This window comes from Girardinichthys multiradiatus, chromosome 10 (genome assembly GCF_021462225.1).
Source record: "Girardinichthys multiradiatus isolate DD_20200921_A chromosome 10, DD_fGirMul_XY1, whole genome shotgun sequence".
Classification (NCBI taxonomy): Eukaryota; Metazoa; Chordata; class Actinopteri; order Cyprinodontiformes; family Goodeidae; genus Girardinichthys; species Girardinichthys multiradiatus.
The window spans coordinates 22030202-22058061 of record NC_061803.1 but is presented as its reverse complement, the minus strand read 5'-3'; the positions used below and the strand labels follow the sequence as shown (position 1 = coordinate 22058061).

At 39.3% G+C, this 27860-nt stretch overlaps 1 protein-coding gene across 1 annotated transcript; it reads left to right on the top strand.

Moving 5' to 3' along the window:
* Positions 1-254: 254 nt before the first annotated feature.
* On the top strand, positions 255-27687 carry slc16a5a (solute carrier family 16 member 5a). Its single transcript, XM_047376916.1, has 5 exons — positions 255-410; positions 8522-8985; positions 17972-18115; positions 19245-20078; positions 25005-27687. The coding sequence occupies exons 2-5, from the start codon at positions 8625-8627 to the stop codon at positions 25217-25219; spliced, it is 1554 nt and encodes a 517-aa protein (XP_047232872.1). The 5' UTR covers positions 255-410; positions 8522-8624; the 3' UTR covers positions 25220-27687.
* Positions 27688-27860: the final 173 nt, after the last annotated feature.

Here is a 27860-nt window from a genome sequence, read left to right as displayed (position 1 = left end):
GCTTGTGCACCCCTTTCTAATGCCACCCTGGGGAAAGGCCTACATGGTCTATAGGAAATATATGCTCGCTTCCCCTTGGAACCATTAACTGTAAGCCTGATGTATTTATTTTCAAAACCACTGTGCTATTTAACAAGTGTGATAATGCCCAAAACATAGTCCGCACGCTTCGTACTGGTGAGTTCTGGGTTTTAAAGTTCTTCTTTGATTAAATGTTAAAACGGTTTGCCACATCCGCTCAGGGACAGCCAGCGGCGGGGCTGATCGAGGCCTGCTCACCGCGCTCTCCCGACTTCTCCCTGGTCCGCATCTAGTCCCCGCCCACATGGTGGACGCGGTGGTCCGATACGAGCTAATATCAGCACGGCTGTGGAGTGGTCGAGCCTGAGAGGTGCACCAGACCTGGAAAGGTGAGTAGCCGCATTTTTTTTTTAAATACGGAAGAAATGACCACTGTTGAAATCGCTTCATCCTCTTTGCTGAGCCGCGGATGTTGAAGACGTTCATCCGTCAGAGGGAAGCTTCACATTGATCGGGGGCGACATTTAAGAAACACATTAACAGTTTTATGTTTTAACTTTTGGCAGTAGAGCCAATGCGATCTGAAAGTGTTGTGACTGTGTCTGGATTGGAAATCCGGTTTTACATCCGTGTCTTTCAGTCGTAAACTTAAATACAGACGACTCTCCACGTGTGTGGGCAAAACAGAGCGCTTTGACGCAAGCTGTTTACAAAGAGCATGCTAAAAGCCCAGTCTGAGTTGCTTCAGGTAGAGGGAGATTAAAACAGCTCTTCCATCCTGCCATGATGGCCCGTCCCACAGAAAAGGCCAGCAGCTAACAGACGATTTCACCAAAGATTAATGTTGTGGTTCCCAAACAGTGGCGGTTCTGGCAGGAATTGTGCCTGGGGCAAACTACTTTTTCTGCCACCCCACGGGCAACCAAACACTCTCCCAAACAAGCTCATCCTGGGGAAAACAAATCAATCAACATTATAAACTAAGATGTTGTGGTAGTAATTGATCAAAATTGTGGTACTACTGGTGGTACTTGGGCTGCATTTGTTGACAATCAGAACAGATTTTGGTATATTTGTTTTGAAAAGTAAATCCAAACAAATGAAGGAAACACTGTAGCAACATGTTCCAAACATCTTTCTTATTAAGATAGAGCTACAAGTGGCCTATTTGTTAATTAGGTGACTGCAGGCTGGATACCCAACTAATTAATCTGGTAATATAATCTTATTAGACTCCTGTTACTCCATAAAAAGTGGAAGGACTGACGGGTGTAATAATCCGCTCAACTATTAGGCTACTTAATATTGAGGGTGTTAATTCTATATTTTTGCTTAAATCTTTGTATCAAAGTTGGCATTATACATAAATGTTAGATATAACAATATTGTAACTTTTAAAATGAATATGTTAGCAACAGTAAGTATAATTGCTTTATTGATTTTAAATTAAAGCAATTAGATCACAGGTTTGTTTTAATTGTTTTGTGTTAATACCGTAAAACGGAGGTATTTCTTTACTCAAGTTTATCTAACCTTGAGAGTCTCGTACTGGTCCATGCCTAAGTTGAGGTTTTGCTGATCACAAAATCTGTTTTGTAGCATCTGTAATCACAGTAGAATAATTAAGTCATATTTATAAACTGTTATTCTGATACGAACTTCAGAGTCATGCCGCCCTGGAAAGAAAGCCACGTCCCCCATATCAGAAATCACCACTATTTCTTGAAATTTTCACATTCCTCGAAATACTGGGCGAGGAGGAGGAGTAGTAACCATCTTTCAGTCCGATTTATTGATTAGTCCCAGACCAATCAATAGCTACAACTCTTTTGAATATTTAATCCTTAGTTTTCCTCATTCAAATTGTAAAGCACTAAAACCACTTCTGTTTGTTGTTTTGTACCGTCCACCAGGCCCTTACTCTCAATTTTTAGGTCAGTTTTTAGACCTTTTACCTGATTCAGTGTTAAATACAGATAAGGTTATTATAGTGGGGGATTTTAACATTCATGTTGACACTGAAAGTGATAGCCTAAATATAGCGTTTAATGCTATCTTAGACTCAATTGGCTTTGCTCAAAACATTAACAAACCTACCCACCTTTGTCTTCATTCTCTGGACCTTGTGCTGACATATGGCATTGAGTGTAAAGACATAACAATATTTTCTCATAACCCTGTCCTGTCTGACCATTTTTTCATAACGTTTGAGTTTAATTTAACACAGTACTCCACACCTGAAAGAAAATTTCATTATAGTAGATCATTATCAGGCAATGCTGTAACAACCTTTAAAGAATCTGTTCCACTTTTAATTTCCTCATTATCACAGAAAAACACAGTGGAGGGCAATAATTTAGTTTCTTCCCCTTCACAAATCTATTCTCTTGTTGATAGTGTTACTTCATCATTGTGAAGTGCATTAGACAATGCAGCCCCCTTGAAAAAGAAGGTAATTATTCATAGGGGGCAGGTTCCTTGGTTTAATTTAGATCTGCATACTTTAAAGCACATTGTTAGAAAATTTGAGAGAAAATGACGCTCTACACACTTAGAGGATTCCTACTTAATCTGGAAAAATAGCCTACTGTTGTATAAAAAGACACTTCACCAAGCCAGAACAGCTTATTTCTCATCATTAATAGAAGAGAACAAGAATAATTCTATGTTTCTCTTTAGTACAGTTGCTAAACTTACACAGAGTCATAGCTCTGTTGAGCCATCCATTCCCTTAGCTCTTAGCAGTCATGACTTTATGGGATTCTTCTTAAATAAAATTGATTCTATTAAAAAGAAAATCTTTGACATACTCCCGAAGATGATTACTTCATCCTCAGCAAGTGAGACAACATTGGAAATAACTGCAGAACCTGATCTGTGTTTAGACTGATTTGATCCTGTGGAGCTTCCTGAGTTATCAGAAATATTAGCTTCATCTAAACCTTCAACTTGTATGTTAGACCCAATCCCAACCAAATTATTTAAGGAAGTGTTCCCTCTGATTACCAGTCCAATTTTAGATATGATTAACCTATCCTTAGTAAATGGATATGTACCACAGGCTTTTAAGGTAGCTGTAATTAAACCTTTACTTAATTCAATTCAATTCAATTCAAAAATACTTTATTAATCCCAAAGGGAAATTAAATGTTGTTATAGCTGATATTATGAAGGTTTCCTCAGAGCCGTTGTAGATGCTGATGGTTGTGGGCAGGAAGGATCTCCTGTAGCGCTCCGTCTTACAGCAGATCTGAAGAAGCCTCTGACTGAAGACACTCTGTTGTTGTAGGACAGTCTCATGAAGAGGATGCTCAGGGTTCTCCATAATGTTCTTCATTTTATGAAGAATCCTTCTTTGCACAATGATCTCCAGAGGTTCCAGAGGAGTCCCCAGAACAGAGGCAGCCTTTTTTATCAGCTTGCTGAGCTTTTTTAAGTTCCTGGCTCTGATGCTGCTTCCCCAGCAGATGATGGCAGAAGAGATCACACTTTCCACAACAGACTTATAGAAGATATGCAGCATCTTGCTGCAAACACCAAAGGACCTAAGCTTCCTCAAGAAGTACAGTCTGCTCTGTCCCTTCTAAGAAACCTTTTAAGAAACCTTCATTTGATCGAGCTGACTTGAAAAATTACGGACCTATATCCAGTCTTCCATTCTTATCTAAAATTCTTGAGAAAATAGTTGCTAATCAAATGTGTGAGCATTTATACAGCAATGACCTGTTTGAAGAGTTTCAGTCAGGCTTCAGAGCTCATCATAGCACTGAAACGCTCAGTTTGGACTCCTGCTTTACTTGCACTGGCATACTTGCACAATGATCACCTGCACTGTTGTACTGCTCTCGCACCCAATACTGCTCTATATTTACTCTCACTCACTTAAAACTGTGCACATATATTTATATTATATTGTAGATATGTTTATACTGTTTAATTTGTATTGTATTGCACCAACTACGCCAAAACAAATTCCTTGTATGTCCAAAAACGTACTTGGCAATAAAGTATTTCTGATTCTGAAACAGCTCTGCTGAACGTCGCTAATGATATTCTTATGGCTTCAGATAGTGGACTTGTGTCTGTACTTGTCCTGTTAGATCTCAGTGCTGCATTTGATACAGTCAATCTATCATAATCATAATCATATCATAATATTCTCTTAGACGGGCTGGAATATGCTGTACGGATCAGGGGAACAGCGCTAGGCGGGTTTAAATCTTATTTGTCTGACACACTTCAGTTTGTTCATGTAAATGATAAATCATCTTTAAACTCCAGGGTTAATTGTGGAGTATCACAGGGTTCAGTACTTGGGCCAATTCTCTTTACTATATATATATATATATATATATGCTTCCAATAGGTCAAATTATCAGGCAGCATAGGATAAATTTTCACTGTTACGCTGATGATACTCAGCTTTACTTATCCATAAATCCTGATGAGCCCAACCTGTTAGATAGACTACAAGCATGTCTTGAAGACATAAAAACTTGGATGACTTTAAATTTCTTGCTTCTAAATTCAGACGAGACAGAAGTTGTCGTCCTTAGACCGGAGTCTTTAAAAAAGAAACTGCTTAGTCAATCACTTAACCTGGATGGCATTAAATTGACATCTGGTAATAAAGTAAAAAACCTTGGTGTTATGTTTGACCAGGACATGTAATTTAAATCCCATATTAAACAGGTTTCTAGGATTTCCTTCTTTCATCTCTGGAACATTGCCAAAATTAGAAATATCCTGTCCAGGAGTGACGCTGAAAAATTAGTCCATGCATTTGTTACTTCAAGGCTGGACTATTGTAATTCGTTACTATCAGGATGTCCACAAAATGCAGTTAAAAGCCTTCGGCTGATTCAAAATGCTGCAGCAAGAGTTCTGATAAAAATTAAAAAGAGAGATCATATTTCTCCTATTTTAGCTTCCCTTCATTGGCTCCCTGTTAAATCCAGAATAGAATTTAAAATTCTCCTCCTCACATATAAAGCCCTTAATGATGTAGCTCCATCACACATCAGAGATCTGATTGTACCATATGTTCCTAACAGAGAACTTTGTTCTCAGATTGCAGGTTTACTGGTGGTTCCTAGAGTCTCTAGAAGTAGAATGGGAGGCAGATCCTTTAGTTATCAGGCTCCTCTCCCGTGGAACCAGCTCCCGGCTTTAGTCCGTGAGGCAGACACCCTGTCTACTTTTAAGGCTAGGCTTAAAACTTTCCTGTTTGATAAAGCTTATAGTTAGAGTGGCTTAGGTTATCCTGAGCTATCTTCCTTATTTTTTACCTCTGCCTTCCTCCCTCCCTGTTGGATGGAGTAAGGGGGAGTCAGGTTTAGCCTAAACCGGCTCAGTTATGGTTGAGGTGCAAACACACCCTCCATTTCTGCTACCTGTATGACCCCTTCTCTTTTCCAATGGTTATAATCAGTCTGACAGAGGGAGGTATCCCAATCCTTGTGGTTTTTAGTATAACAATGACCATCAGTGGGCTCTAGATGAACAAACTTTATCAGTTTATTATTTTACTTAGAGCCCCTACACATGGCCCGTTCTGGAGTGACCGGGCTCTGGCACTCGGTGGTGTGATCTGGCCTCCCCGGCGGCCCTGCGCCGTTCCGGACCCTTTGTGGGGTGCCTTGAGACGACGTTGTAAATAAGCACTATATAAATAAATAAACTGAAACTATCTCTGTAGTTATGCTGCTATAGGCTTAGGCTGCTGGAGGACATAATGACCACTTTCACTCTTTTCGCTACATTCTCACACTACTCTCCAATTTTGCATTATTTGCTGTTATTTCAGCTTCTAACCTTGTTCTCTCTTTTCTCTTCCTAGAAGCTACACCTGGCCTGGCTCTGTGCCTGCCTGTGACACCTTTCTGGAGAGGGGAATCGTCCGAGCTTCTGCTGGCAACAACTTAATGCTCACCCTCTACCAATGATCCACATAGCCCTGTCTTTTAGTGTTTAACCCTTTCTCTCTCCTAGACATGGAAATTGACTGAGCTTTTACTGTGACTAACTCTATGTGCTCTCTTTCAGACTCTAACCTTGAAAACTGGCTCAGAGTTTATCTGTTCTTTCTTTCTAGGTGAAACGACTAAAGGAGCTACATCCATTAACATTTACTTTTCCTTCCCATAGAAAGTACTCCTGGATCAGTGCTTCTTTGTTCTCTTTATGTCTCTGCTCTGTTCTCTCAAATCCCCAGTCGGTCGTGGCAGATGGCCGCTCACACTGAGCCTGGTTCTGCTGGAGGTTTCTTCCTGTTAAAAGGGAGTTTTTCCTCTCCACTGTCGCTACATGCATGCTCAGTATGAGGGATTGCTGCAAAGTCAACGCCAGTGACTGTCCACTGTCTCTACATGCTCATCCAGGAGGAGTGAATGCTACAAGTCACTGACTGGATGCAATCTGCTGGGTTTCCTTAGATAGAAAAACTTTGTATCCAATTTGAATAAATAACTAACCCTGACTGCACTGTTCAATGGTTAGGATTAATTGGAATGTATGTACCTGACTTTTGTGAAGTGCCTTGAGACGACATGTGTTGTGAATTGGCGCTATATAAATAAACTGAATTGAATTTAATATGTGTCAACAGGTAGTGACACTTTTTAGTTAAAGTTTTAAGTTTAGTTAAAATCAGATGGATTAGAGGCATTTGAAAAATAGTGTACTTACTTTTTCATGTACAGTTTGTACATTCTGGCTCCACCATTGTTTTGAATAATGAATGGAATCTCTGTTGTGTTTTTTTTACGCTTAAGGTTAAAACCTGGTAAGGGTCAGATCATCTGTATTATGTCCCAATAAAGCCTTAGAAGGGATAGTGGGTGGACTTACTTCTGATTGTGACAGTTGACTACACAACTGAGTCTAAAGGAGTTCTGTTCTTGGTAAAACAATCTCAGAAGATGTTGCTCAGTGGTTGGTGCATGTGGAAATGGTGTTAAATATCTTTGGGCCAACCGCTGGGGGAACTTTTTTACAAAAGGCCTTTCAGTCAGTCGTTTTTACAAGCTCATGTTGGTGTCACTTTGGCCCGATTCCCCCTCAAGCTGAACAGGCCTGTTTTTCCTTAAACTTATGAGGGTTGTGGTAAATGCACAGCTGCAGGCATTATGTTCTGGATGTCTGGTCATGTTTGATTATTAAATACAGACAAATGATGGAGCTGCAGAGGAAATGTACTTGACAGGCTGCGCTCCCTGGTGGCTTTAATAATGCAAAGATGAGAGTTTTTGGGCTATCTGAGAATTAAGAATGTTTGTCTGGAGAGGAAAATTTAAAATAACTCCTTAAAGTGACAAATACTTGGTAGAAAAACAATACAGATACAAATACACCTTAAAAACCACCTTAAAGCAAATTTTAATGAGATCAAATTTGATCATAAGTTGTGAATAAAAAATGAGGCTGGACCAACTCGCTAATCTTGTCTGTCCATCTTTCAGTTTATGTTCTCAGTGGTTCTGTAAAAATCTCTTTACAAAAACATTTTGCAACCATAGGTCAGATTAGAGCTCCAGTTTTTGTTGTAAAAGTACCAGAAACTCTTAATTTTAAAGATTTTCTTCGACCCTTCGTTACCTTACAGTAACCTCATCTCACCGACTGTCGTTTTAGAAATATCACTCACATCTCCCCTGAGATGAAAGTAATCCCTGAAAGAGATATTTTGTAGATTCTGTTTTTAATCTATTTGATTAATTCTAGTCATATTATGAGGCTTTAAAAATGTTTACTGAAGTGCTGTATGGAAAAATGGTACAGGAAAACATACAGCAACACAAATGCTTTAAAACATAAAAAAAGAATGTGGGAATATCATAAAGGACTGAATACATTTTTGAACCAAAACAGTGTTTTTTAAGGTGAAACCTAAAAATAAGTTGTGTTGGTTGCAGCCTAATAAGAAAGTGGAAGCCCATTATATAATTTATAAGGTAGGGCTGTGAAGGCTCAGTCTCTTCTGTGCTCCAGCCTTGACCCTGAGATAACTAAAAGAAAACATTTTTATCTAAGTGGCATGAAAAGCTAGAAGAGGATGGAAAGACTCAAATGAGCTAAACCATTAATGTCTCCTATAGTTTTTCTAACAACACAACCTTTTGATCAGTCCCAACACACTAGTAAAGGGATGCAGGTTAGAGGGATGTGATGAATTTTTGTTAAAGTTGAAACGCCACATTCATATGCTTTAGCATCATAGGATTGTGTATCACAGAAATTGCAGTATTTTATTTGTATTTGTTTGTTTGTGAAACTATTTATATTCTTTTATTCTAAAACATCAGACTGGACATTTTTTGTTGGGTTCTAAATGTTTCAATAATTTGTTGTTGAAAATTTGCTCTCACAAAGAGTAGATAAAAATAAAACACATTGAGGTTTGTGGTTGTAAATGTGAAAAGTTGTAAAGACTTTTAAAACTGACAATTGCTTCTCATTAAAAAAAAAAAAAACACTCACAGTTCTGTTTTGTTGTTTATAGGGGTTCTTAAAGGACACAGCTGTTGCAGTGACATGGGCAATCGATGTTCTTTCACACCCCGTGGAGCTAACACCAGAATCCTGCCTGAAGTGCCAAGCAGAAAATGACTCAGCGAAATGGAATCAGGGGCTCCAGTGATCCCAGTCACCACTCGGAGACCTCCAAGGCTTTCGAGCTGGCCAACGGTTTAGACCACGACGCGGTGCAGTGGGACTCAGATTGTGAGAAAGGTCGACGGAGTGAAACCGCAGACCCCCTGGCTATAACAGGAGGAGCCGTCACAGCTCCGGATGGTGGTTGGGGCTGGGTGGTGCTGGTTGCAACCATCCTGGTCCTGGCTTTGACCCTGGGATTTCCCTCCTGTGTGGGAATTTTCTACACCGACCTGCAGAATGAGTTTCACGCGTCCAACAGCGAAACGTCCTGGGTACCCTCCATCATGACGTCAATGCTTCATGCAGGAGGTAAACTGGCCGAGTCAGGGTTATCTCTAAAGTCCAACACTAATATGTGAACCCATTACATCCTAATCAACCATTATAATAAGCTAGAGATATTGGTGAGGTTAATGACTGAGGCTGCCGTTATATTAACAACTACAAATGTAATAACACCCTTTGAGGCTGCCCTTTTGTACCCAACAGAGTGTAGTGTAAATGCTTCTTTCATTCGGGGTAAAAGTGAAAGCTGAGAGGGAGAATTTGAGTGTTTTGAACAGTCTTGCTGTGTTTGTGTTAGTTTAGATTAGATTGTTTCATGAGAACCTGCAGCCAGCATTTTTCCCAAAACCCATACTGACAAAGTATCATTTTTCACAGAGGTGTGAGGGTTATTGCTTTTGCTTTTTTCATCCATCTATTTTTTTTTTTTACCTGCTTAATCATGTTTAGAGACCCAGACGGACTGGAGCCTGTGGTTCTGGTCAGTAGTTTACATCATCATTACTCATCTTTGGCATGAGTGTCATGTTAATTTGTAGCTTTGATTGTTGCACTTTTTTTTTTTTAAAGGGTAGAAGGATTGTACAACAAATAACTTTAATTAATGTTAAAAACAAGAAATGGATGAAAACATTTTAATTTATTGTGGATTTTTTGATTGTCCAGACAATAAAATAAGTATAAGCTTGAATTTTCACATACCGTTCCTCACTTATATTTGGTTTAATGTTTGTTTTGGAAGTAACTGAGAAACCACTGTCACTATTAGTAAGCTTCTGGCATAATTCTGGCCGGGTATTTGACCACAGATGAGAGTTCTAAGCACAGTTACATTTTCAACAGGGTTTTGGTCAAGGCCATTCCACAAGCTTAATGTTGGGCCCTTTTATCTATTCCTAAACCAGGTCTGATGTGCAATTCGTATCATTGTCCGGCTGGATCAACCAGTCATGTCTTAGTTTCTATCATCTAGTTGAGGATTTGAGAAAGTTGAATAATTTGGAGGTAGCCTTCTTTCTTTATTATTCTATCCACCTTGCACAATTGTAGTAAAACAGACCCTCAGCATGAAGCTGCCACCACCATGCTTGACAGTTGGTAGAACCTTGTTGTGACGGATTGAAAGTAGTCATAGTTTAGAGCCTAATCTTACTGGATTTACTGTCACATTTTTTCCTGTGAATTGAAGCAGGGAAAAATGTAAATGAAAGCATCTTTACATAGATTTCATGTAAAGATTTTATCTCCATTAAAATACAGTTTATGCGAGGAATGATGAGTCACACAGATGAGAGGGTTAAGGCAGGCAGAGTACAGGTTGCAAATGTATGTTGATGACATAATCCCTAAGCTAAATAATGCATGATGCCACTAGAAATTTATTTTATTTTATTTCAGAAGAACTGAATAAACTAGAGCTAATTATTTTTTATTTAATTCTGAATAATAAGAGGATGAAATGTGAAACTATTTGGGTTTTAACTTGTTTGAACTGAACTTAGAGCTAGTTCTTGATGTGGGTGAACTTGCAGAACAGTGAGAGTAATAACAAAGCCAATGTTTACGTATGGAAAGGGATTAAATAGTTCAGTGATTATGCATTATTTTCTTGTAAATCCTTTGTAGGTAGAACTTGCATCAGCGGTTTTGAGTCTCTTATTTTGGAAAACAGTTTTTTTTTTCACAGTCCTGCAAAGGTGTGTGTTGACTAATCAAAGAAGGATCTCTGCAACCAGTAAGGTCAACTTCCTCCTTTTGTCACAATTTAATTCAAACTGAGTGTGAAACATTAAACAGGGTGGGAAGTATGTAACATGTGCACACCTTTGTTGAAATACCAGGTTTTTGGGACAGAAAATAGACCATTATAGATTTTTTTTTAAACTTTTTTTCCACCTTCAAATGTGATGTAAATCCAGTACAATTCAACTAAAACACAAGCAAATCTGTTAGAAGGAAGAACATCAAGGTTCAGTAAGCTCTGCACACCTGTAAACTAATACCATGGAAATTCTTGCCTTTCTGTCATTATCTCTCCTGTTTGCTGAGGAACAAAGAAAGGAAAATATACTAGGTAAGGTCAGTTTATTTATATAGCGCTTTTCAGCAACGAGACACTCAAAGTGCTGTACATACAATTACAATACAATCACAAAGCAAATAAACACAGATACAGACACAGAAAAACAAATCAAATGATAAAATCAAACAACAGAGGTAATTTAAAAAAGTAAAATAAAATAAAGAGAATAGAATGATGGACAAGAAAATGAAAGGAAAATTGGACTGAAAACACAACTAATTATGCTTAGATGGCACAGTCAAAGGCCACTCTAAACAAATACGTTTTTAATCTTGATTTAAAGCAACTTAGGGTTTCGGCGGTTTTACAGTTTTCTGGCAGTTTATTCCAGATTAGTGGAGCATAAGAACTAAAAGCTGCTTCTCCATGTTTGGTTCTGGTTTTGGGTATGCAGAGTAGATATGAACGAGATGACCTGAGAGGTCTGGGTGGTTGATACATTGACAAGTCTGTAATGTATTTTGGTGCTAAGCCATTCAGTGATTTATAGACTAACAGAAGTATTTTAAAGTCTATTCTCTGAGCTACAGGGAGCCAGTGTAAGGACTGTAGAACCGGGGTGATGTGCTCCACTTTCTTAGTTCTAGTGAGGACGCGGGCAGCAGCGTTCTGGATCAACTGCAGCTGTCCGATTGACTTTTTAGGCAGACCTGTGAAGACACCGTTGCAGTAATCAATTCTACTAAATATGAACGCATGAATTCGTTTTTCAAGGTCCTGCTGAGACATTAGTCCTTTAATCCTGGAGATGTTCTTTAGGTGAAAGAAGGCCGACCTTGTTACTGTCTTTATGTGCTTCTGAAGGTTCAGGTCTGAGTCTATCACTACACCCAGGTTTCGAGCCTGACTGGTGGTTTCTAGCTGTATTAACTGAAGCTGTGTGCTAACTTTTAAACACTCCTCCTTTGGTCCAAAGATTATTACTTCAGTTATGTTTTGATTCAGCTGAAGACAATTTAGGCCCATCCATGCATTGATTTCTTCTAAGCATTTACCCAGCGCTTGAATGGGTTCATGGTCACCTGGTGACATCGTAACGTATAGCTGTGTGTCATCTGCATAGTTATGATAACTTACATTGTTGTTTATTAAAATCTGAGTTAGGGGGAGCATGTAGATATTGAAGAGGGGGGGCCCTAAGATGGACCCTTGGGGAACGCCACATGTGATTTTTGTGGTCCCTGATGTAAAGTAACCTACTGACACGAAAAATCCCTGTCCTTCAAGTAGGATTTAAACCAGTTGAGTGCTGTACCAGAAAGGCCGACCCAGTTTTCCAGGCGCTCTAATAAAATGGAGTGATCAACAGTGTCGAATGCTGCACTAAGGTCCAATAATACCAGCACTCTGGTTCTTCCACAGTCTGTCATTGAACACCTTGACAAGAGCAGTCTCTGTACCGTGGTGAGCAGGAAGCCTGACTAGAAGACATCGAAGAGGTTGGTCGTTGTTAGGAAGTTGTTTAAATGTTGAAACACAGCTTTTTCAATAATCTTACTGATGAAGGGGAGGTTTGATATAGGCCTGTAGTTCTGTAGTAGCAGCTTGTCCAAGTTGCTCTTTTTCAATAGAGGTTTGATAATTGCTGTTTTCCAGGCCTGGGGGAAAATACCAGACAAAAGGGACATGTTTATTATTTGTGTTAAATCAGATGTTATTACAGGCAAAGCTTTCTTAAGGAAAGCTGTGGGTAAAACATCGAGACAGCAGGAAGAAGAGCTTAGTTGCTGTACAATTTCTTCTAAGTTTTAGTAGTTTATTTGGTGAAATTGGGAAATTTTGTCAAAGTCAGTTCTAGTTGGAGACAACATTGGTACTGGAGTTGATGTGGATGTGCTGACTGCCCTTCTGATCTTTTGGGTTTTTCAGTAAAGAATTTAGCAAGTTCATTGCAGGCCCTGGTAGAGAGGAGTTCAGATGCTACAGTTACAGGAGGGTTTGTTAACCTGTTGACCGTGGCAAATAATGCACGAGCATTGTTAATGTTTTTGCTGATGATCTCAGAAAAGAAAGATTCCCTTGCATTTTTCAGTTGTAGGTTATATTTGTATAGTCTCTCTTTATAGATAATATAGTACATTTTCTTCCCAGAAATGACTTTCACTTTAATTGGAGCAATTGAATCAACAAAGTCCGAGATTTTAGAATGAAAGTTTTCTACCAGCTCATCTACAGTGTTACAGGGCAAAGTGGAGGTTGAAGAGTAAATTTGGTTAAAGGTTTCAGCAGCACTGTCCTTAAAAATTTGTTTTCTTATCATGTCTCTTTGGCAAACTGAGTCATAGCAGATGATGCTTTAAAAAATAACAGAAAAGTGGTCAGATAGAGCAACATCAGTCATAGACACCTTGGAAATGTTTAGACCCTTAGTGATGATCAAGTCCAAAATATGTCCCTGTTTGTGCGTTTGCTGTTTAACATGTTGAGTCAAACCAACATTTCTAAGAGTGTCACATAGATCTATTGCACTTCTGTCTTCAGGATTGTCCATGTGAATGTTGAAGTCTCCTACAATAATTAAACAGTCATAATGAACACATATCACAGATAAAAGCTCATTAAAATCACTGATAAAGTTTGTTTTGGACTTAAGAGGCCTGTAAATATTCAAGAACATGGTTCGGACCGGGCTCTTTAACTGGAGAGCCAAATATTCAAAAGAGTCAAATTTGCCGAGAAATACTTTTTTACACTCTAATAAATCTTTAAACAAAGTGGCCCCCCCTCCACCTTTTCTTTGCTGTCTGCTCTCACAAAGAAAATTGTAGTTTGGAGGCGTCGCCTCTATCAGAATGGGAGCTTCATTAAATTCATGTAACCATGTTTCTGTTAAAAACATAACATCAAGATCGTGGTCAGTAATGAAGTCATTGATTAAACATTATTTTCCTGACAGAGATCTAATGTTCAATAAAGCCAGTTTATATGACTTAGTTGCTGATATTAACTCTGTGTCTGGTTGTACCTGACAGTTTATGGCTTTCGTTGATTGTTTATTACTGTCTCTTATCCTTTTGGCTTTGTTCTTTCTGTCACGTATAAGCACAGAGATTTTACAACTATCTCCTATTAGGGGCCCAAGTTTTTCCTGGACATGCTCATTTCTGATAGAGTTACCACTGGGGCCCAGACTGTATCACAGAGAAGTGATTTGAAGGTCCTGATTAGGAGGAGATAGATTAGGAGGTGGTGGAGGTCTGCGGCATTTGTAAGATGTTGGTTTAGTAGCAGGGCCTCGGCCACGGGGGGTGTTGAATGGAGAAGATGTCAGAGCTATTTGGGTCCTGATCTTAAGAGCTCCTTTCATGTTATCAGAATCCAGTAAAGCAAAAAGCGGGCTCAGTGGGGAGATGGGAGAGTTCTGTGCGGTCTGGGTCGGGGTCTGGGGTGAGGGGGGTATAACGGGAGGGTCCACTTCTCCTGTGGATTTCGACGGGGAGACCTTTTGTGATGACCTCTCTTTCTCAGCCAACTGGCCGGTTGTTTCTGCTGGAGCTGTTGGAGGCAGCGTTATCGTTGTTGTTGATACTCCATGTTTTCTGCTGAAGGTCGAAGCGGCTGGTGGATTATTTACTGAATAGAAGAGATTAGATGTGAGACGTCTGGCTCCTGGCTTGTTCAAACAGAAACCATCTTGCTTGAAGAGTTGTCGATGAAGTTCACAGGTGTGGTGACACATGTTTTTTTCAACCACTTATTAATCATCAGAAGTCTGGAAAAAATCTCATCTCCACAGAAAATCGGTGCAATGGGTCCGTTGAGAAACACTTTGATATTGAGACCTCCAACAATATTCAGAAGACGAGTGAAATCCTCCTTCAGTCTTTCTGATTTTTTCTTAGCCACGTCATCCATGGCTTCACAGTGTATAATAAGGTTTTCTAGAGACGGGCGCTTTTCTGTGATTGCAAGAATATTCTCTGAGATATCAGACACCACGTTACTGGTACCAATCATAACTTCTGTGTTTTTCTTGTTGCAGAAGTTTTTAATCCCATCCGCAGCTGTGTTGCCCACTATTACGGTTCTTGGTCCGGTGGGGCGCTTTTTCTCTGGCAATTTAGGAGAAGACTGTTTAGAATGAAGGTTGTTCTCAAACCTTTTATTGTTCTCAGAAGATGGATCATTTTCCTGGTTTTCATTCTATTTATTTAATTGCTGAGATCTTCCAGTGAGTCGTCCACCTTGATTTTTTGGGCATGCACCTAAAACATGCCAGGGGGATCTGCCGGTAGGTTTATTCTCAGTGTTCTGATTGCCAGCTGAGTCATTGAGCTGGCTGTCACTGTTTGGGATCACAGGCAGAGTTGAATCATTGTTGTACCTCATATTCACCTCCACATTCACTTCTAGTCGATGGATTTTCATCTCCAAAACAGACAATTTCTGTAAAAGTTTGTCGAAGTCCTCTGTGGTGAAGGGAGGCATTTTGTGCTGATTAGCTGGCGTCAACTTGTCCTGCTTTCAAGTTCAATTATAAAAACATCAAAGTCCTTTAAAAAAAAAAAAATAATAATAATAATCCTTGGGAGTCGCTGGTAAGAAGTAGTTTTAGTCCAATATTTACATAATTTTGGCTTAGAGATAAAAAGTTAGGAGTAAAAGAATGCAAGCAAGCAGGGAGTTTAGGAGAAAAGCATCTGAGCAGACAGAGAGGCGGAAGCAGGAAATGTAATGGAAATGTAACGGGAATTTCAGGTTTACCTGCATCAGGCAACAGAAAAGAGCCTCCAAATTTCCCTTAATGTTCAGTTACCTAAACGCTCACCTGAGATTTGTATCTTAAAACATGTCATTAGTTTTTATGCATCAAGCATGCAAAGCCCCTAGTTGTGGATCTCTTTTGGGCACATCTTCAGTAATGCAACTTACCTCATAGTACTGTACACTGTGTATTTGTTTAGAGAACAGTTTTAACATTCTTCTGCCAAACTACAAAACAAGGAAATCTCTTTTTTTTGTTGTTGTTTTTTTTTGTAATTTGTGTCTTAACATTTGTGTAGATTATCTTGCAAATTTCTACTTATTCCATTTCTGGATTCTTCAGAAAAAAAGCATATTTAGTTGTAAAGAGAACTGCTGTTTGCATCCACATCTTGTCAAGGTTAACATGACGGAGCGACAAAAAGTCAGATGCATTAATAATGACCTGAACATGGAGATGTGCGCATCATTTATGCCAACCTCATAGCTAGTGTATGCAAGTTTTTTTTTATTTTGGTGACACTTGGAGGATATGCTGGAAATCTATTAATGATTTGAAAATAATTATTGTTTAAATTGGAGACAGACACCTAATGATTAAAACATCCACATGTATGTGGCTACATAAGTGGATCAAAAGTGGTGTAGAAATTACCTTTAAAATCAATATCTTTGTGTCATTAGAGGGTATAGCAAGCAGCGCAGTCTGAAAGCAACATCTATTTAGAGGCCAAACATGACGACTGGCTCAACAAACACTTTGATTTTACAAGTACAATCGTTTTGGAACTGTGCTTGGAGCTGTAGCACGACACAGAGAGGAGCCCATACAGCTGCTAACTGTGCTGGGGTTCCTTACAACAGAGGCATTTCAGAGGCGCAGGCCGATCAGGACTGTGCCATTCAACTGTTAGCCAAACTATGACCGCTGGATCCATGTCAGCCAAGCTGATCAAATACCCCTACCATACAGACCAATATTACAGCTCAATTTGTAGCAAGAGACTACTTTTGTAATATATTTGGATGTCTGACTAGATTGCACAGACATTGCTAAAATCACCATCACATTATGAATCTGTTTAACAGGAAACATTTGGATTCAGTCCATGTACAAACTAAAAGTGATTGACAATGAGTAAAGTTTGAAATCTCTCACACTTTCTCTCCTGCCTGGGTTGGGTGTGCTTTGGAGATGGGCAGCCACCCTCTGCTTCATTTCAGGTGCTGATAACGCTAATCCCATAGGACAGCATGTCAGTGAAAAGGCTTTTCTGTGTGTTGACCTCATTTAGGAGCCTCTCCAAGTCACAGTGTGAAGTTCCTCTTCTCCACTGAATTCATGTCATGTCACTTTAGATTCAATGCTTACACTACATTTTGTGCATCCGTCATAGACCAAATCTAAACAAAAACATGTTCTACTTTTTGATCAAATTGGGTACAGTGCCTACTCGAACTGTTGCATTAAGAGTTACAGTTGGGTTTTGAGGCAAATGTAATGGATTTTGGAAGCAGGAATGCTTTGAAATGCTGCTAATCCCAAAGAAATGGGATAAGCACTGTGAGGTTTATCTTCATTAAGCTGCACAAAGCTGTCACTATTTCCAATTTCATGAGTTAAAGGATCAGCAACCATTAAAGTTCATATCAAGCACATGACCTAAAAACACTAAAAAAGAAAAAGTTGTAATAACTGGTGTTTTTCAGGGCCTTAAGGTGTATGTTTTGTGGGAATTGTTGGCTCAACAAGGTCTAACACAATCGCTGGTAAATATCCAGCAGCTCTGTAGCTTAGAAACAAAGTTGGGCAGTGTTAAATTTAATACCCTTCCCTGTGACATTTAACCAAGGGTGCCTCAGTATTTATACTCAGGCTTTCAAATCCAGTGTGAAGCTTCCTCTTCACAAATATTATTTGTGGTCTGCTAGTAAATGTACACAGCATAATACAGATGAGAAAAACATTTCTGTACTATAAATTATGACTGCGACGTAAAAAGGTCTCACAAGCCAACAGATTTACAAACGGCTTTATGTTTGATATACAGCTTTTAAATACAAGACAGCAAACACATTGCTTAATTTCTTAGAAAGATCATTTGACTGGTCATGTGAAAACAGGCAGCAGGACTAGGGAAACAGCCTCCCTGTGCCTCTTAAGCCTCTGGCCACTTCCACTCCGGGATGCACTAAACTAAGAGCATTACATTTGATCCACAGGTCCCTTCTGCAGTGTGCTGGTGGGGAAGCTCGGCTGCAGGGCGACGGTCATATTGGGAGGAGTCCTGAGTGGGCTTGGAATGGCCGCCAGCTCATTTACCCACTCCATCACCGAGCTTTACATCACCGCCGGCGTGATTACAGGTCAGCAGGCATGCAGCAAAATGCTCTTACCAGCTGACACATAATGGTTGACACAACAGCTCAAAGTTAACTGAGAAAAAGTCCAGCCTGTTCTACTGTCTGAAATCAGTCAACTGTAAATATTCATCAGAGTTTTTCAAAAAGCAGTTTAAGATTATTAGTTCTCATGAAGTCCATCCACAATTTCAGTGTTTATATTTAATGTGTCATAAACTAAACCTCCATTATTTATCAAAATGTGGGTATTCCTATGTTATTCTGTTTTAGTTTCTCAGCTATTTTAAACTTGATCATCTGCTTGCATAACTGCCAAAACCTCAGTCAACTTTAGCACATACATTTTTTTTTAAAGATGCTTTTCAGTTGTTTTGCACTTTTTTAATATTTAAAAGGTTTTAGATGGACATGCACTGAAAATTTGGTTTTTCCCATTAATCAGCCCTTTTTCAGCTCCACTCTAGTTGCTGTCATCACAGAAATACTTTGAAAATAAGTTCTGGCAGACACAATGTATTGAGGAGTAAAACTGCATAAGTATCAAATGCATGTTATTGTGTGAAGAAGACTCTAAGTTGGCTATTTTTGGTGGCAGTGAGGTGTTTGAAATAAAGTAAGAGAAAAAGCAGAGAAGCAAGTACTTTTCTATGACGCGTCCAGAGATCTTTGTCAGCGAAGGTTGGACAGAGTTGTGTGAAGCTGCTGATTTATTGTTTTGAGCTATTAACCTTGGTCTGCATTGGAAGATGCTGGTTTTAGAGGTTTTATTAGAAATCTTGTCAGAAAGCTCTGAAATATTGTAAGAGTCCTCGTTCTGCAGAACAGGTGTTGTCAATTATTTTTTTCATCGAAAGCTATAAAACTAAAGGAGTCATCCATGATTTTAGCTCCGGGTCAGCCTCCCGTTACTTTCTCTATATTTGTTTTGTATTTTCCTCTCTTCTGCATGAGGCTGTCCCTCAATGTCAAGTCAAAGCTTTACAGTAAAGACCTCTGCTTCTAATATTGATGAGTAATGATGGTTAAAAATGTGTGTGCAATCGAGCTTTATAAAAAAACAGATATCAGAAGATCTGAGTACTGCCTTGTTTTTTGTTAAGACATTAAAAATAACATTTTCACTTTGTTTCAGGACTTGGCTTCTGCTTCAGTTTCCAACCAGCTGTGACCATCCTGGGACACTACTTTGTGCGTCGTCGTGCGTTTGCCAACGCCATGTCCTCCACGGGAACAGCGCTGGGACTCTGCACTCTGCCTTTCCTGGGAAACTACCTTCACACTGAGTTCGGCTGGAGGGGGAGCTTTCTTATCCTGGGGGCTGTCCTGCTGAACTGCTGTGTGTGCGGAGCTGTGATGAGGCCTCTTCAGCCCAAGAAGCATCGCGGCGAGCCACTGTTAAACCACACACCTCCGCAGTTAGAAAAAGAGCCAAAGCAGAGAGGAAGGTTTAGGACCATAAGCAGGTTTTTGGTGGCCTCCCTGAAAGAACACATGGCCTTTGATCAGTTCTGCAACAACCGGCGTTATTGTGTATTTGCCATAGGCATCACCTTTATGATGCTGGGGTTTGTGGTGCCGTTGGTGTTTCTGGTTCCTTATGCCACGGCACACGGCATGGAACCAAGCCAGGCCGCACTTCTGCTCTCCATCCTGGGTATTGTCAACATTGTGGTGCGGCCGCCCTTTGCCATTATATTTAACATGCCCTGGTTCAAAGGGCGGCACATTTATGCCTTTGCCTCCGCTTTGCTGTTCAATGGGCTCAGTAACAGCATCTGCTGCATTGGGGCCGGCTTCCCTGTACTGCTGGGATATGTGGTCATGTACGGGCTTTCTATGAGCGTGGTTGGATCACTGATGTTCACAGTCCTGATGGATATAGTGGAGATGAGCCGCTTCCCTTCGGCGCTGGGTCTGCTAGCTGTCATGGAGAGCATCACACTGCTAATTGGACCTCCACTGGCAGGTAAAGTACAGTCAGAACACGGAGTAGGGGGAAGATTTGAGCTATAGATAAGCTTACAATGAAGTACACAGGTGTATTATAGTCAGAAACTGTGTAAGCAATGTTTTACAATATGTAGTTATTAAATGTTTCAAAGGAATTTTAGATTTCTTTTCTGCAGAGCACGGATGGATCAGAGTTTAGTCTAAAGATAAAGGTCCTATTTATACTTCCAGCTCATAAAGCAAAGACGTATTGCCACAAAATTCTGCCACAAAAGTTTATGCACAAATGTTTTTACGCAATGTTTTCTTTAGAACTGAGGCTTTCACCTTTTTAGGTTAGAGCTTTTTGAAGCAACATCAATGGCTTGCAAAACCTTTTGTTTTGTTTTTTAAATTCTGTTGACTTTCAGCATAACTGAACAAATACAACCTACATAAAGTCAGTTGTGCCCACAATGTGACTGTATTCATTTCTCAGCCTCACAGTCGAGGTAGCCTTTGGTTTTGTTTGCATGTGCAGTGTGGCTCAGTAGAAAGAGTAGTTGTCTTGCAATTGGAAGGTTGTGGGTTCGATTCCAGCTTCCTCCTGCTGTATGTCGATGTGCCCCTGGGCAAGGCACTTAACCTCAAGTTGCCTACCGATCTGCGTATCGGTGTATGAATGTGTGAGCATTAGTGAGTGCGATTGGGTGAATGTGGCTCTATTGTAAAGTACTTTGAGTGGTCTGTATCACTGGAAAGGCGCTATATAAATTCAGTCCATTTACTGTTGAAACAAGCAAAACAAAATTTTACAATAAAAGAGTAAACTTCCCCCTGAAGGTCATGAACACCATAAAAGTATACCAGAAACAAAATAGCACACAAACACTGTTGTAGCTCTCATTTAAAGACTGGAATGTCCAGTTTCTTTCGTTTGAATCCAAAAGACTGCATGAAATCTGATACAAGAAACATTTGGTTTCATTCCTCAAATTTAAACTGACCAGTGTTTAAGGCTGTTAATTTCCTCATCAGAAAAAATTGCTTTTTTTAAAACTACAAAGCTTGTTCATACAGTAAATTCATCTGTAAGTCTGTTATTTTTTACAGTGTTATAATTTTGATCAATTCCATTATCAGGAATGTATAAAAAACTCAAGTTTAAAGTCATGGTCTAAAAATGAAATTATGTAGATTTGTTTAATTTCAGAAAATTGAAAAAAAAAAAAAAAAAGTCAAGCTCAACTGTTTATGAAAATTCAAATAAACAACACATGTTAGACCAGGGGTGCCAAGGTTCAGTTCTTAAGAGCTACTATCCATCATTGAGTTGCATCTCTGCTCCAACACACCTAAATCAAATATTGGAATGTCCTCATCATTCAGCTCTGCAGAGGCTTGGTGACGAGACATTCATTTGATTACAATGTGCAGGAGAAGGGATGCATCTAAAAGTTGCAGGATAGTAGATCTCAAGGACTGGATGTGGGCACCCCTGTGTTAGACTGTCAGTCCTCGCTAAAAAACATTATAATGCAAAACAAGCCTAAATCATCACACACACACTCCCCACCGGTCTGCTTGACAGACATTATAAGGTGTTTGTGCTGAAAAGCTGTGTTTAGTTTTATCCAAACATTATGGCCAGACCTGTGTCTAAAGCATCTTTTTGCAGATTGGAGCTGTCATTGAAGTCCACAGATGCAATTTTGAAAACCTAAAAGTCATACTGCCATGTTGTTTTTTTAGGAGTAGAGTCTTTCTCCTTCAACTCTTTGAAACAAGTCACACTTGTTCAGTTTCTTTCATGTGATGAATATGTAAGATGCTAACGGAGGCCTGTAGAGTCAGACACGGACTTCTTGGATTTTTTAGATTTTTTTTTTGGCACTAGTGGCCTTTATTTATTTTTTTTATTTTTCGACAGTAGGAAGACAGGAAAGAGGGGTAGAGATAGGGGGAGACATTCGGCAAATGTCGCTGGGTCCGGGACTCGAACCCGGGACAGCCACTTCGAGGACTGTAGCCTCTGCACATGGTCGCGCGCTTAACCCCTACACCATCAGCGCCGCGCTCTTGGATTTTTTACAGTTTCTCCGAGCATTGCATAATCTGGGGTGAATTTGCTGGGTCATCTGCTCCTAGGATGAAAGTATTTCTCCCTTTGTGAATAATTGGTCTCAGGGGAGCATTATTGATCTCAAAATTTGGGACATGGCCTTATTATTCTTCTCAGATTGATAAACACCAACAGTTGCTTATCTAGGGTCATTTTTGTGATATTTTTGTGCCTTGGCATTTGGCAGTACAGACCCGTATGCTCCAGACCAGCTAACTAATATGGGGGTGGTCACAGTTGCTGATGATCAGTTAAATAATGCACTTGATCATCTTCACCAGGCTCATACTTAGTTTCATAGTTCCTTTAGAAACAGGAAGATTCAAAATACAGTTTCCGTTTTGTCTGTGCATTATTGCTTAGTTTTTGCTAAATAAATGATGACATGTTGGAATTTGTCTGTTTTTTTTGTTATGGTAAAAACATTTGAGTTGAAAAAGGTTGAACCAGTATTTTTAGGTGGATAATGGCTTGCCATAACATGGCATTTTGGAACAAATAAAAAAGAAATGATTTTTCAAGGATCATTTATTTAACGGGCTGCACGGTGGCGCAATTGGTAGCACTGTTGCCTTGCAGCAAGAAGGTCCTGGGTTCAATTCGCAACCGGGGGTCTTTCTGCATGGAGTTTGCATGTTCTCCCTGTGCATGTGTGGGTTCTCACCGGGTACTCTGGCTTCCTCCCACAGTCCAAAGACATGTCTGTTAGGTTAATTGGTCACTCTAAATTGCCCTCAGATGTATGAATGAGTGTGTGCATGGTTGTTTGTGTGTTGCCCTGTGATGGACTGGCAACCTGTCCAGGGTGTACCCTGCCTCTCGCCCATAGACTGCTGGAGATAGGCACCAGCTCCCCCGCGACCCACTATGGAAAAAGCGGTAGAAAATGACTGACTGACATTTATTTAACTTTTTTGTGTGTTTTTGGTAAGTTGAGCCCCTGATCAGTATAAAATGGACAAACTCTAGTTTCTCTTTTAATTAAATCTAAGCAACAAATAAGCAGCAAAAGAATATTTTACAAACTGGAAAATATGGCCCCTCACCTGTAATGTTCCATCCTCATATGAAGAAGTTCCCATGTTTGCAGTCTGATTCAGCAGATTGCAGCCTGTTAAAACGGAGTTAATAAAACTAATGTGTGCTTCAATATAGAGTAGTGGGTGTGCCCAGAGGCAGAGGGAGAAAAAATTATTTAAGAACCCCTTTGCTCAGGGTTCAGATGACCGATATGCTTTCTGTGGCAGGCTGCTATTTAGATGACCAGTGAAGTAACCTCAGCAGCAAGCCACAACAAGATCAGTTTACTCATGCAGAACACATGAGTCTCTTCACTGCTGAGGTTCAACAATAACAGCTCTTTAGCTAGTCTTCATTTTGGGCATAAAATGCTAATATTTATAGGAAACATTCATAGAAAAGATGTAAGTTTTAAAAGATGATTTAATTACTGATTTTACACAAGGTTAGATCATAAGAAAAACTGAGGTACTCTTGTATTTCATTTTTTGACATTGCTGAAAATAAATGATTGTCTGTTACCAGATGTCATTTTTGTTTAGCTGATCTGTTATGTACCTAAATACCAATTTAAAGTGATAACCAAATAAAACAAAGATTTTTCATTTTTAGTTTAGTCTCAACCAAAGGAGAAACAAATCATTGGAATTCAAATCGAGTAATTCATTCTTAATTTATAATTTCTTTTTCTTCATTTATTACATTTTTAATTGTTTTTTTTGTATATTAATCACTGAAAATTTCTCACAGGTAATTTATATTTCACATTCACTGGTATACTGTACAGCCTGACCCCATGTTCTGTACACAACACACTTTTATCCTCTATGCAGAAAACCCTGGCCAGTATTTCCCCTAAAGTGGATACAGTTAGTAATAGAAGTATTTCAGTTTCCAGCAGAAATTATTTTCCAAACACAAAATTGCTTAATGTTGCCACAAAGTTGTAAAGCCATTCAGTTTGACGTTGGATATTAATCAGGCATTACCCCCATTCATGAGTGCTGAATCTGGAACAAACTGGGTGTGACAGCATTCTCAGATCCAGTCTTTGAAGACAGATTGCATGGAAAAAATACCGTCTGCTGAAAACGGGTGACTATTTTCCCACTAAAGCAGAACAAGGGACAAAAAGGGACCTCCTGCAATGCTGGCTTTCTAAAAAAATGGTGAAGGATGACACAGATGTTTTTCATCTTCTCTTGTAATGATGTCTGCCTGATATTTATTTTTAGGGATGCACAATTAATCGGGATTGGCCAATGTTGGTCAGTTTTTAACACGGCGATATCTGTCCAATAAGTAAAACTGGACCAACATTAATAATCAGTGTTTATTTCCAATCTTGTTGCTGTTTGTGTATGTGTTTCAAGAGGGAGGTTGGTCATTTGGTGTTTGGCCGTGTGTTGGTGATAATGATGCAGTGCAGGATTGTGGGGTGTCTAACTGAAGCTGAGAACTGGGTTTATTGCACCACTTGGGTGAAGTGAAAGAAGTATTTGTCCCTCTGGGCTATTGGTGTTGAGGCTGAGATGGGAAGCTGTGGAGGGAAAGGTGGATTGATTGAGCAGCCAGACAGCAACCCACAATAGAAGTGAAATTAACTGGATGTAATTCTGTACAATTGTTTTAAGTTTATTTTTAATATTATTATTATTTGGGAGAAAAAGCTCATTTCCCTGTGCAAGAAGGTTGCTACAAGGAAAGAAAGTTTAGAACCACTGTTCTAGGGTAAATGGTAGGCAGCTTTCAGTTGGTTGTTCTGCAGTGACCTGTGACATGAAACTTAAAAAAACTGACTTCCTGTTTCCTTTGTGACAGGAATTCTGGTGGACCGCACAGGACAGTATTTCTACGTCTTTATTGCCTGCAGTTGCGTTGTTGCCTCCTCCAGTGTGTTCCTGATGTTGTCCTTCCTCTGGCTGGATAAAAAGGAGAGGAAGGCATCGAAGCAAGATCAGCTATCTGCTCAGCCCAAACCGGTGAAACCTGCATCCAATGCCTCTCCTGGCTGTGAGTGCAGCAGCCTGCCCTAGGAGGGAGACAAGGCCTCAGCCTGGGGACGGAGTACATCACCAGCCTTTGAACCTGTCTGCACTGTGTCGAAGTGCACAGACGCCAGTGCTCGGGGCTCCGGCAGTTTGTGCAGATCATTCGGGACAGCCTGCTAGCCAAATGTTGTGAATGGTTTACACTGTTTGGTTACAAAGTTACAAACCAAAATGAACATATGTGCTCTTACAATATTAATATGATTGTTTATTTTAAAATGCTGCTGAGCTTATCCATGCGATCTGTCTCATTAGTCTGTCAATCATGCAAAGATGTTTATAAGAGGAAAAAAAAATAACACTAATTTCTCAATTTTTGCTGAATTTATTGCTGTTTTAGTCTGTTTACTTTTCTCCAAAAACCAAAATCAGCATGACCCAGACAACCTCAGCAGAGCACCCTTGAGGTTTTAACTCCTCCTACATTAAGTGATAAATACATTAAATGAAAAACTTTAGGTTTGTTACCTTGTTTTTACAAACAACGTGTTGCTATTGTTTGATTTAGTGGCTGCATATTAAAGGTGTACACTGAAACTAAAGCACAAAGGGGAAAAGAAGCAACCATTTAAGAAATGCACATATGTGGCACTATAAACCTTAATCTTCTGCACCTTGAATTTGCATGATGTAGCATTAATAACAGATGATTTCTTAGTCATAACCGGACTAAATGTTAAGCTTTTAGCTTAAGCTTTCTGGTGGGGGATCTGTTTTTCCTTTTTTGTCTTTTAAAACCCTCTTTGTGAAAATGCAGAATTCCCATCAATGTCAGGTGCTTTTGTTCTGCACAATCTTATCCATCAGGTCCAGAGAGATATTACTAAGGGTTTTGCACAATGAATAGTTATTGTCAGCGTGAGCAGTTGTAGATTTCAGTGGAGCTTAAGGTTGTTCATTTCAGAGCAGGAACTTGCTTTCTTTTTAATCTCTAAGTATATACAGGCAAGCTGTCTTAAAGACTAAACAAATATGAAAAATCAATGAAGCTTTGTTTTAACCTCACTTTCAGTGTGTTATAAGGGTCTGACAAACCCATAGGACAACCAGGAAGGTCGCAGAGACTGACACTGAAGCTTATGCATGAATAAAAATTTCCCTAGAAAATAAAGAGCAAAGAATTAGGCTACCATGAGCACCCTGAGCTGCAGCACCCTACAGAGACTACTACACTGCTGCTGTAAGGTTGACAGGTCTACTCGGGTTGTGCAAAATGTGAATTCAGTCATGAACGTCAAATGTAAAAGAAAACTAAAATAGCATAAAAACTCAAATACCTTAGAGTTACTGTGGTAGTAAATAAAGATTAAAAAAGCCTAGATTGACATGACGTTTATATTTTATAAAATTTGTCAGCTGGAATATTATTTCAATAATTCAGGGTTATTGTAACAGCTGAAACTCCTTAGCCGGGTATAACACTCTGCAGTCTGCCGTTCAGGAGTGTCCTGTAACTCATGTTATATGTTTCTTTGGTAGCTCTTAAAACACCAAGTCTTGTTCACCTTTTTCTACCACAGTTTTCCTTCCATTTAGCTTTCCATCAATGTCCCTTGATAAAGCACTGAACAGCAAGAAATCTTTAGTAGTGCCAGTTTTTGGCTTGATGATCATCTGCTTGACGATTATCAAGTCAACAGCGCTCCCGTCAGTTGTCTAGACCTCAATTAAGGGGTGTATCTGTGTTTCACTTTTTTTGATTAAATCACTGAAATAAAGATAATACTGTTCTTATTGAGATGCATCTGTATTTGAGTACAATGAACTATTTTAATTGGTAGTTTAAGTCTTCAAATGTTAAAGACATTATTGATAAACCATTGAATTTTGACACAATTCAAACTCAAGATATAGAAAGGGTAAAATATATCCTGCCTCTATTACCAGTTCTTTTGTCAAATTTGTGATCTAAGTTAGCACTAGCTTTCACTAACTCCTTAGTGGGTAAAAGGTTAATGTTAGCTTAAGTGAAAAAAAAAACTTTCTCTAATGTGAACCAATGTCATACAGTGTCTTTGTTCATTCATTCTATCGTGGAACAGTGCCTTTTTACATTGCTGGCTATTTTAAAAAACACGATCCACAGCCACTTGCTTTTCACACATGATCTCTTATCACGTTTCATACTTTACAAAGTTTGAAATGATCAGAGAGGTTAGAAAAAGGAAACTGCTCCAACATGGCAGTTTATCTGTTCAATAATCACTTGTTTCAGTTAACGGTGAAATAATCACACCATCCGTATATGTTTCAACCTAATAAAGCAGCTAGAAACAGGTGAGCATTAAATAAACTTCAGGTATCAGATGTGTTGTAGTATAACTATAACCAAACATTTATTTGTTATCAGAGAATTTATTAGCACATTTTGTCTTGCTGTTTACCAAATTGTACCTTCATAAATTCTTTATTTATACATTATAATTTAGGGGAAATAAATAGTTGAATTTTGATACTTGTGTAATTTTTTTTCTTCGTGTGTGTCGTTCTTCAATTCTGGTTACAAACTGTGTAAATCCCTTTGTGTAATAAGGGGACAGACTATACAGTTTTACCTTAAAGACATGGCCACTCATCAGATCTGGCAGGCCAGGCAGCGAGAGCATTAATGATCGAAGCAGCCAAG